Below are 12,433 nucleotides of genomic sequence, written 5' to 3'. Positions count from 1 at the left end.
TTTTGAAAACAAGTTCTACTTTCAGCAAGATGTGGCGCAGTTTAAGAAAAAAAATTAACAGGTGTTTAAACATTTTTTAAAGGCTTGAAATGCTACCGAAAACATAGCTTAATAGTTTTTCTACTCGATCATCAGTGCTCTTTTGCAGAAAAATACCGCAGTTAACTGATAGTAAAGATTGCCTTTCCCAATAGAACACCGAAGTCAAGCATCACTATCTGCGGTCAGTAAGAGGGTGGGTGACCACTTTGATTAACCGACGTATATAAGACTTCCGACGTATATAAAGTACATACATAAAGTTCCTACCTTTTGTTGAAAAATATTTTAACTAATTTTAGAATTTAATTAATTTTAGTTATTTAGTTAGAATTAACATTATTATTTTTTTTTATTTATCAGAAAGCAGCAAACCACACTCTCAATCTAGGGTCTTCCTTTTTTATTTCTTCATTCATTTTCCAAATTTTCGATAATTTTTGCGTATATCTCCTCCGAACAAATTAACCATGGACGATTGCAAATTGAAAAGAAATTGAACAACAAGATAAACATATTTACATGTATTGCTTCATATACATATTTACATGTATTACATATTTACATGTAATAAACATTAATTACATGTATTGCTTCCAGAAATTCGCAATTTCGGTTCCCTTGGTACGCTCAGCAAACTTTTCCTCCAATCGACGACTTTGATCCTCGGAAAAATAGTTCTTCCAATCACCAATGATTCCTTTTCTTACAAATTGAGCCATACTGGGACCTTCTTCTTCTTTTCCTTCTAAAGAAGCTTTTAATTTATCCTTCTGCTGCACTAACATATGCTTCATAGCATCTGGTAAATTTGATTTTTCTAATGCTTCTGGGGACATCTCTGCTACTTCTGTGAAGCTTCTTGTCATGAACTGCTTCGTTTCTTTTAAACTGCTGTACTTCTTAATATTTTCTAAGATTTTGGGGTCTTTTCGAATGGGTTCAGCATACTCTTCATCGTCAATAAAAGATGCCATTTTCAAAATGGCGGCGTCAATGTCTTCTTTGAGTTCTTCGTAAGTGACAAACAATACGTTCGGATCATTTCTGAAAATATTGCAATATATAGGATTATTCAAGCATTAATATCTGTAATTAATAGCCTTAATGAAGTACTAAATAATTATAAAAAATAACTGCTTGCCTTTATCATATATATATAGTATATATATATATATATATATATATATATATATATATATATATATATATATATATATATATATATATATATATATATATATATATATATATATATATATATATATATACATACTCTCTATAACAAAAAAATCGACGCACCAAGAGGGAGTTGTCCAATTGAAACGGAAATTGGTGGATAGGAAGACAATGTACAGAATAGTAAATGATTAAAATTTCAGAACAATTGAATAATTTATTGCAGAGTTACAGTAACAAGTTCAATAAGGTGTTGACCCGCCTCTAGCCTGGATACAAGCTGCCACACGGCGTGGCATAGACCGATAAAGCTCCCGGATGGTCTTTTGCTGTATTTCCTACCAAATTCGATCCAATTGTCGTACGAGGTCATCAACATTCCATGCCAGATGCAATCGCCTCCCCATCATATCCCGGGCATGTTCGATGGGAGAGAGATCTGGTGATCTGGCAGGCCAAGGAAGAGTTTGACAAGCTTGCAGACAGTTCACAGCAACAAGTGGCGTATGTGGTCTGGCATTGCCTGCTGAAAAACCAGCCCAGGGCAATGCAAAAGGAACGGTAGCAAATGTCGTCGACGTACCGCTGTGCAGTAAGTGTACCTCTAATGACGACCAAAGGGGTCCGGCTGTATAAGGAAATGGCACCCCAGGCCATAATGCCTTGCTGAGGGCCGGTGTGGCCTGCAATAGTGAAGGCAGGATCCCCCCTCTGCCATGTGATCACGAAAATAATAGTATTCGGGTTCAAAAAAAAGAGAAAGAAAATACAGAGAGAAGTAAGGTTCAAACCTGTGAGGGTACCAAGACAATAAGTTGTCGAAATAATCTCCAAAATCAATCTTCCCCGATACGAAAAGCTCGAAGAATTCATCGAATGTTCCATTGAAGTTATGCCCGGGTAAATTTCTCATATGATGGAAATAGGAAACACAGCAGTCCTTTGGATTTCTTGTTACGTATATGTATTTGGCATCCTTCGAAAAAGGGGTCAGGTGAAACGGTAAATGAGTTTTGATAGGACCTGGCCTCATCATTTTCTCGACGAAATCGACGCCTATCAGAAATAAAGAATTATACAATTACTAAATGCAGGTTAAAATACCGATTAATATAACTAGTGATTGCAGATTGAAAAAAAAAGTTATGCACAATTATAGTGATTGGGTTGCAGATTAAAATACAGATTTAGTAATTAGTGATCACAGAAAAATGCTGAGCAACTCAATTAGTGATTGCTAGTTAAAATGCTAAGTTATGCAATGAGTGAGTCCATATTAAAATACAGAATTGTGTTAATATTGATTGCAAATAAAAATACAATATTGCTTGATTAAAAAATTTATTTCACAATTGACGCAAAAAAAACAACACTTTACTCCTTTAATACTTCATAAATTCAGGAAAAATTTTTAAAAAAATGTTGTTGATATCTTATTATTTTTTTTCTTATGTTTTTGAGATAATTATTTATATGAAAGCATCGCAATGGTAGATTCAAGTTTTAATTTAAAAAATTAACGTGTCATGATTCAACCATACATTAAGCAATTGAAATAAGAAAGTGAAATGAAAGTCTAAAAGAGCCAACAAATCGCCATCAGTCTACCATGCTGCCTCTAAATGTTTTGCGAACGTATTTCAGTAACTACAAATGACGGAAAACATTAAAGATTCTGTTGAATACAAAAAATATGTAATAAATTATAATAAAGAAAAATAATTTAATTAAGAAAGGCGAGAAAAAATCATACCATTTAAAATAAGGCTACATATGGATTTTACGTGGATATGAGTAGTTTTAATATTTATTTACTTATCTTAACTTTTTTTATTAAAATTAAATTCTTTGGTAAGCTCTACCATACGTAATCTACAGGTTGTTCCGTAAAGAGCATCCTCAAAATGCATTTTTAAAATGTTTATAAAAATTAAAGCAAAAAGAATACATTTTGAAAGTCACGAACTAATATTTTAGAAAGAAAAAAAAAATTCATCTTCGAAATATTACTAGTTGAAGTAGAGGAAGGCGAATATGACAATTATTTAATTAAGGGTCGAAACTTGAAAGTGTTTCTATAATCGTGCTTCAATTCTCTTTATTGTTTCTTCTCGCAATCAATAAACCTGTCTTGTTTATTGCAATCCCCTTCCTTTTGTCTGATTTCCATAGAGTCTTTGTCATTTCTTTTGTTATATATTAATTTGCAACTCCCAACTTGCATAATGTATACAAATAATATTGTTCCATAATAACATCAAATAGTCCTACACGTTTATTTTAACACGTTGAATGCCATGGGGTCACAGGTGGCCGGCACTGAGTTTGTTCGTAGGGCAACGGGGGTCACCAGTGACCGACAAAGCTAAGATTGGAAACACATAATTCGAGTAAATTTTCAGTTTTTTTGTATTATTATCGTTACTAAAATGGTTTGAAGAAATTAATGCAATATGGAACACACAAAAATAGTTTTATTTATATACATAGAGGTGCCAACTTGTTCCGGACAGCGAATAAATATTTTTCAAGTGGTTGTTTATTAATTGTGATTCCTGGTTTAATAAATTCCACCACTATTTCTAAACAATTCATAGGCTTATATGATTCTCCAATTTTTTCAGATATGTCAGCTCATCGATCAAGTTGTACAAATTTCTAATCATGGTTATTTGTATGTTACCACACTGTTACATAAATCAAAATGTTATATTCACTGTAATAATATTTTTAAGATGGATGGGTTAGGGGCAGCTGCGTGGCCTAGGCACCCAGTTGTTTAAATAAAGCAAGCAAGCAGATATGTCAGAAGGCCTCAGACACTCAGTTCCACTACAACGAACAGATATGTCATGCTAAACCTTTTAAAAAACTATCAAAATCTGTCTAATATTTGCAAATTTAGTTTGTAATTATCTACCGTGTGGCCAGACGGGCAAGCCATGCAAAATTAGCATGGCATTCAACGTGTTAATGAGTTATAACGTGATAAATAATATTGAGTTATTCCAACAAAAAAACTTAAACTTCACCACTGTGTGATCTTGAACATTGAACCCCTTGGGGACGGGGGATTCAGAAAAGCATTTGTACAAAATCAGAATCAGGATGTAATTAAATATAAAACGGTAAATTAAATGCAGTCGTTGCTATTTTGACAGACTTACTTTGCTTTTACTTTAATTATTGTTAGTTTAGTCATATATATAATCAATGTTAGCTCGAAGTATAACTAAATAGTTTTATTTTGAACAAAGTAATGGTGAATTAAATAAATTAAACAATTATAACTCCGCCCACAAATAAACTGCTAAAGAATTACTTTGATTACCAGTTTTATCCTTTTACTCCGGTTGATACGGTTTTATGCTAGCTCGTATTTGTGACAGTCTGCGTGAAAGAGTTAAGCAACAATGAATTAGCTAAATAAAAAATATTTTACTTCGCTCAAAAAAATATTTTGACCTTTTTATTACAGTTTTCTCTTAATACAAATCTGATTACCGCGTTCCTTAGCACTTCTGAGGATGACGTCACAAGTGGTTTTGACTCTTGGGGGCTATAATGGCTTGGTCTAATTCAGGGGCTCTAGGTGGCTATGGTCCTTATGCTTGATCCAGGAGATTCCTTGTCTCCAGGAAATTTCCTTCCTCTTGTTATTTTTTATCAACCACTTCAGTTCAACCAGTGGTCAGCAGTAGCGTTCTACAAGTAGTGTAACTACTGTAGTCGCTACTTATTTTTCGTGTGTGCAGTGTGCTACTTTTTTTTAAAAGTAGTGTAGTGAGTAATGCAGTACCCAAAAAAACAGTAGTTTGTAGCCATTCCCAACCACTAGTTTTAGCATTAATAAAGAAACACGACACTAATGTAGCTAATTTTTCGAATTTGTTGGATACAAATCTTAGCGGAACAATGGATGCAAAGAAAATGACTCTGTGGTTGCAGCTGACCGTTAACAGGAATTACGTATAACTAATATTTAAACCAGCCAATTCGAAAAATAGATAATTAATTATTTTGGTCACACTTTCACATGCGAATGTACTCTCGTGAAACATGGATGTTATTTCAAAGGAGTTTCAACGTACTTCAAAGTACTTTCGACGTATTTTCAAAATACTTTCGACGTACTTAATTTCTTAGAGGAAATAAAAAAAGAAACATTAAACAATTAAAAAAATTTAAGTATTTGATAAGTTCGGATTTCTTCAATTAAATAGTCGCTGTCGAGAAAGGCACAAAAAGTTTAAGGTGAAACGAATAAATTCTAAGAAAATGTTCTAGAATAACAAACTGTAAATATGAATAAACATTTCTCAATTATTCCCTTAAATTTAATGCAAGTTCATCTCCTTAAAGTAATGAAGTAGTTACTATTCGTTCGCTCGCTGTTTTATAACAGGGCATCTGAGGCCTAAATGGCCCTTATCCCATTCATCCTGAAATATCCCAAAAGGACATACATAGGAAAGTTGTATTGGTGGTTCGGAAAAGAATCTGAAATGCGATAAAATAATGAAAGATGGCATCATGAAAGATGTGGTAGGCTTGATGGTGAGGCTCCTCATCTACGTCTTTAGGGCTGGGAGCAGGGAGATGAGTAATGAGATGATTTTCTCGTCTTTCAAAAGTTCCTGAAGTTTCCTGAAGTTCTTTGAAGTAGTTACTACAATTCTAAAGTAGTTTATAGTTACCGCACTTTAAAAAAAGTAGTTGTAGTTAAGTACATTTGTAACATATTTGTTGTAGCTGTAGTAAACTACAAAAATAATGTCGCTTTTCCGACCACTGAGTTCAACATTACAAAGCTGGGAAATCAAACATTAATAGCCACAAATCCAAAGATCGGTCGGGATATGAAATAAAATAAAAAATTTGCCTGAGTGTAAGGAATTGCATTACAATAAGCCTAAAAACTATCAAGCTGAAAAGAAAATTCATAATGGAAATTTTGAGAACGGAAAATTTAGAAGGAGCTAATAATATGTAATTGCAAGATTAAGAGGAATTTTTTTTATTAAATAATATATAAATTTCAATGAGTCAATCTTGCTATTTGAGCCTAGAAGCTTACTTATGGAATATTGAATAATATGTAAGCAAACTTTTGACTGCGTGATGTAGTGTAGCATTTTCATTTGTAATTTTTCAAAAAAAAAAAAAAAAAAAAAAAAAACATTTACCTGTCATTTCTAAAAACGGAGCTTTTGCATGCAAATCTGATGCATTTTTGAGAGGCTCTCCCTTCTGCAGTATAAGGATAAGTATCTGTCCTGTCCAAGTGGTTCCACATTTAGGATAGGTCACCAAGAAAAGGTCATCTGGTCGCGGTTTGTATTTGGTAGCCGCACGAAAATTATCAGCCGGAAACACTCCTGGAAGTTGGAAACCATCGACAACTTGAGAAAAGGGAACCGACGACATTTTTCGTATCCTGTCGAAAATAAGGTGCAGAAGAACGACTGATTTTTAACAAATTCGTTTCAGTAATCTTCTCTTTAAATGTTTTGTTTTTATAGTCACATTTGATTTTATCTCGAATAAAATCAAAAATCATGTCATGATTGTGCTATTTATCTAAGAATAAACGTAACCTTGAGCTTACAACAGATAATTTCCTTTTTTTCTGAATTTGACAAATGAAAGAGATTTGAATATATTTTGTTTTTTATCTTCAGTGATGGCAATTTTGATTAAAATAAAGATAGTGTTTGAAATAGAGAAATGATACGACTCTTATGGTAAACAAAGTGTCGGTGGACCAAAGGGCACTGTTGTGTATGATTTCTATTAATTACCAGCAAGAACTACAAAAATGAGTTTTTGATAGTACACTACTTCTTATAAGTAACTATATAATATGAAGATAGGTGTGAAAATCAATGAAACCTTTTCTTCTGTGCTGAAATAAGCGCCAACCCGGAAATAATACCTCTTTAGAATACAAAACTGGATAACGTTGCAGCAATCCAGATTATGCTTAATTTTTTTAATTTTGCTCACAGTTAAAACTTTTACTGCACAAATACCAATTCTTATTTATTTGTTTCCATTGCTTATGTATAATAGAATCCAAAATCATTAAAGAATATGTTCTCAGAATCAAAAATTATATGTTGAACAAGACTGTCAGAAAATTACTTTTAGCGGTAGAAAAGATGTTGAAGCGAATGTTTCTTTTATTTAGTAAAAATGAATGAATGATATTTTTCTTAACGTTACGTGTGAATGATTCAAAATTTCATCTGACAAAGTCACATTGTATCAGTTTTCTGGTGGTTAAGCTTTTAAAATATTAATAAATTTGACTAATATTCTGAAAGCTTCAGCTTTTAATTATCTGTCACTCAATAAAATATTTTCTAGAAACGTAGCTGTTGGGAGCCCTGGTAAAACCATGAAATTAGATGTACTTCCCTGAAGCAAGCTATAACTAATATAGTTCCCTCATCATTTCCGTCTTGATATATATCTTGTATATATATATATATATATATATATATATATATATATATATATATATATATCGTATCCTGACACGGCCATCTTCGAGATGAATGACAAACCGTGATTAATCTGACCAGGCAACTCTCTCCCACTGATCCATGGTGTAGTTGGCGATGACGCTTGGTCAACAAAGGCACACGAGTGGGACGTTTGCTGCGTGGCCCCATGTCCAACAGTGTCCGCTGAACAGTGTGCTCTGATACTATTCTACTTGACCCTGTATTGTATTGGGCTGTCAGCTGAGCCACTGTCTGGCTCCGAGTTTGCTTCACCAAGCGAGACAATCTCCGACTACCTTTTTCTTTGATAGCGTGTGGACGTCCAACACCTTGTCGTCAACTACTGGTTTCACCGTCATTCATCCACTTTGCATAAGTACTAACGACTGTAGATCGCGAACAACCCACGAGTCGTGCAGTTTTGGAAATACTTGTTCCGAGCCTTCGAGCCATTACAATCTGCCCTCTATCAAAGTCACTTAGATCCGCAGCCTTTCCCATCACACACAAAAGTAAGTGAAAGAATGATTCTTCAAAACTCTCCAGCAACAGTTAAATACCACGTCCACCTGATCACGTACCCTCCACATGATCCAGGAGAGTTCATTGCAAAATGTAGGGGTAGTCATAATGTTTTGGCTCTTGAGTGAAGTTTACTGCACGTATTTAAATATTTAGTTACTTTATACTACCTATGTCAGAGGAATACAATGAACACTACGTGGTAGCACGCGTGGTTCACGTCATCAAATTTATACTTTGTCTGATGCTACGCGATTTTATATTAACTCTTTGAAACGTGTTTCTAAAAAAATACTTATTTGAAATCAACGGTAATGAAATAGAAAAAAATATTTATTTACTCAAAAGCGAAATTTTATAGGAAAGAGGTACAAATTCGTTTAGAAGGGAAACATATAAACTCGACAGCCACTGAGGTTGAATTACGCCAATGATGTTTTATTAATTAAGGTAATACATGATTATCGAAATTAAAGTAATAGGCTATATACTAGAAAGAAAAAGAAAAGGAGTAAAGGAATTTATTTGTCTAGAAGAATAGCAAGAAGTCTTCCTACTATCTTTGACAACAATGATGAAAATATTTACCCCGACCTGCCCCAATTCAGGGCATACGGGTAAATGTTTATTAAAACCAAGTAAAAACAGAAAAAAACATAAAAAGCAAAAGGTGCATAAAATACAAGAGTCATATGCCAACAGCTGGGAGGGCCGCCATATAGTGCTTAAAGCCGACGGCCCACCCTTATACTGAGCCAAATTACAATAGTATTGAAGACCCCAACAAAGTTACAGAGAATACAGTATGTGTTACAATACATAATTAGTAGTTACAAGATATAAACATCAAAATAAAACAAGACAATTAAAAATATGAATACATTAAAAAAAAAAAAAAAAAAAAAACCTTCTTCTCTTCTCCCTTTCCGTCTATTTTTGTTGATAAAAACGCTAAAAGCGAATATACAAGTGTGTAAAAACAACTAGATGAATTAAAATTAGTGTTGAGGAAATAGAACAGAAGACCAACGGAGTCCCCCAGGATGCTCAAGTTTGAAAAATATAAAAGGGGAATGACGCGTTAAAATAGAAGTGGATTGGCAGTTCAGGTATTAAGGGGAGACATCAAGTCAACCTAAGTGTATAGGGTCCATCGGATCGTCCATTGTAATGGTATCTTCTAGTGTGCTTTTAATAATTTCTCTAATGATTTGTTGCTGTTGTTTTGTTCTGCACCACTTTTCGATTGGTTCCCTGATGTTAATATGATTCCCCCGGAGTGTCGAGAATTTAGGACATTCTGCAATTAGATGTTGAACCGTTTGGCTTTTGCCGCAGTATTTGCAGCTAGATGATTTCTGAAAAAATCTCGATTGGTGTTCTCCGAACACTCCGTGGGCGGTATAGAATTGGTTTATGTAAAAGTCACAATTTAAAAGTTTATCGCTGACTTTTGGAAAAAACTTGTTGGTATGTCTCCCGTTTGATGAACGGTCCCACCTTTCTTGCCATAAATCTCTGCTGACCTGCCGTAGTTTATAATTAATCTGTGGTCTTGTAATAGAGTAGTAAAAATCTACTCCACTGAGCAGAGTGCCCGCTTTTGCTAGAGCATCCGCTTCCTCATTTCCAGCTTCCCCCGAGTGAGCCTTGATCCAGTTGAACCGGTAATTCCTGTGTTGAATAATACTCTTAATGTTTTCGACTATAATGTCCCTTGGTGTGGGATTCTCTAGGGCCTGTAATGAGGATTTGGAGTCCGAAAAAAGTACTAACTCTTGTATATCTGCCTCAATTGCCCAAGAAACAGCCAGGTAGATTGCGGTCAGCTCAGCCGGGTATATACTTGATTCGTCATTTATTCTGACAGACTGTTGGTGTATTTTTTGACGACAATGATGCTTGATTAATGTCGGTAATATGCAGAGATGCCAACTGCTCCGGACACGCAAAAATAATTAAAAAAACGGTATATAATCGCAAGTAAATTTTTCAAATATTTGGCTATATTTGCTTGCTTTTTAAAAGATATAGCATAACATAAGTATTATAAGTGGAGAATTATGTAAGCCTGCGAATTATTTAGGAATAGTGGTGGATAAAAATCTACTAAATTGAATTTATGAAACCAAGAATCACAATTGATAAACTACCACTTTAAAATAGAGGGTGTTCATAAAGTTCCGGACCCATTTTGATGTTTAATAACTCATAAAATAATAAAGCTAGATTAAAATTAATAACATAAATGGTTGGATAGACTCAAAAAGTTTCATGACCCTTGCCAATGAACTTCCACGTGTGCTCCCTTCGTCGCATGGAGAATATCAAATCGATAGTCAATTTCACGCCAGGTAGAGGCAAGCATGCCGGTATCCAATTTATTAGAAGGTGGGACTAATAATTCTTTGCCTTATTTTATTTACCACTGCCTAATCTATGTGAATCTATCTAGTCTAAAAAAATGAAAATCTCTCTCTCTCTCTCTAGCTTATAGCTCTATTTGATAAAAAAAATAGTTTATTACACGAATTTAAATATGGAATTATTTTATATTCGCTATGCCAGATAAGCTCAATGAGCGATATGATGTGGTAACACGCGAGGGCTGTGTCACCAAATTTACACTTTTAAAGTTTTCTGATACCACGCATTTTCTTATTTATGTTTCTTTAAAAACATTTTTCTAAAACAATTTTAATTTAAAATCAACGGTAATTGAATAGAAAAAATATGTATGCATTTAAAGGTAAAATTAATGAGAATGTTGTATTTATTTGCTTAGGTGAAATGTAAAAAATAGCCACATTATTATTGATGGCAATAATGCTTAATTAGTTTAAATAATATATGTATATTTAAATAAAAGAAATAAGATTTGTACTAGGAAGCAAAAGTAATAGAGTTAATCTATTTGTTTGTCTAAAAGAAGCGCAAGAAATCGTCATATTATCAAGGACCACAATGACGCTTAATTAATGTTGGTAATTTGTTAATTGACATAAAAGCTGATCAAAATTATAGCAAAAATAATGGAGAAAAGATACTTATTCATTTTGAATCCACATTGCTTTATTAATATTGATAATATGTATTCATTGAAATAAAATAATATAAGCTATGCGCTAAAAAGCAAAGTTAAAGGAGAAAAGATTAATCAAAAATTTGCTTAGGAAAATCGTGGAAAATCACCATTTACAAATGACGCTTAATTTATCTGTATCCTTGTCTGTAATATATACTACCGGTATTATACCGGTATATTAGTGCACCTTTGATAAGAATTCTACAACGGGTTTTCTGTGATTTCAGAAAATATTTTTTTCTGTGGTAGAAATGATAGTTTATTAATATTTTAATGAATCAGAGTAAACGAACTTTGTTCTTCCACTACTAAATATTTTAATAGTGAATTTAAGGTTAGATAGAGAAATGGTCATTCTCCAAAATCCCTATCAAGTTCTAATAAGAACTCAATCTTTTTTTTAAATTTCAGCTTTAGTTGGCTGTCACTGACAAATATATTTTTCACAAAACTTATATGTTGAAGGGTTATGTAATAAGTACCAAATATGCTAATATAGATATAAAATATTATAATGATATATTTCGTTTTGATTAAAACAGAACCAATACTAAGCTGTTTATATACCGATGCTTTAGAACGACTCCCTTCTAAAAGATATGTACGGGAGAAAATTATTTGATAATGGTAAATTTTGACTATTATTTGGTTTAGCCGAGAGTAATAGCATCATGAACTAAACTAAACTCAGTGGCGCGACAGCCCATAGAGGGCCAAGGCCTAATGTGCCCATCTCAGTTTTCTTGACCTTGGGCTCTGGGGTGCAGGAGCAGATGTTCCGGTCAGGTGGTCAGCCGAACGCGGAACCCCCAGTGTTTAGTTCCCAAGCATGCTTGGTACTCATTTATCGACCCACTGAAGGGATGAAAGGCTGAGTGAACCTTGCCCGGGCCCGAGGATCGAACCAGGGACCTGTGGCACGACAGCGCGAAGCGCTACTGCTCAGCCACCGGGCGTCAATAGCATCATGAAAAGGGATGTTAAATACGTTTCTTCTTTATTCTAATGGGATGAATTACAAAAAACAAGTTTTACTTATTTCAATAACGTAAAGTTACCGTAAATGGCAACAAATAGTATTAAATTAAAGAAATAAATT

At 33.7% G+C, this 12,433-nt stretch overlaps 1 protein-coding gene across 1 annotated transcript; it reads right to left on the bottom strand.

The window, feature by feature from the left end:
* Positions 1–548: 548 nt before the first annotated feature.
* LOC107445123 (sulfotransferase ssu-1) lies at positions 549–6,847 on the bottom strand. The gene is made up of 3 exons (XM_071177032.2): positions 6,405–6,847; positions 2,010–2,274; positions 549–1,086 (listed from the first exon to the last, which is right to left on the bottom strand). The coding sequence occupies exons 1-3, from the start codon at positions 6,643–6,645 to the stop codon at positions 621–623; spliced, it is 972 nt and encodes a 323-aa protein (XP_071033133.2). The 5' UTR covers positions 6,646–6,847; the 3' UTR covers positions 549–620.
* Positions 6,848–12,433: the final 5,586 nt, after the last annotated feature.

The sequence above is a fragment of the Parasteatoda tepidariorum genome, chromosome 2, assembly GCF_982258835.1.
Source record: "Parasteatoda tepidariorum strain Cologne lab strain chromosome 2, Ptep-v5.0, whole genome shotgun sequence".
Taxonomy (NCBI): Eukaryota; Metazoa; Arthropoda; class Arachnida; order Araneae; family Theridiidae; genus Parasteatoda; species Parasteatoda tepidariorum.
This window is presented reverse-complemented; position numbering and strand designations above follow the sequence as displayed.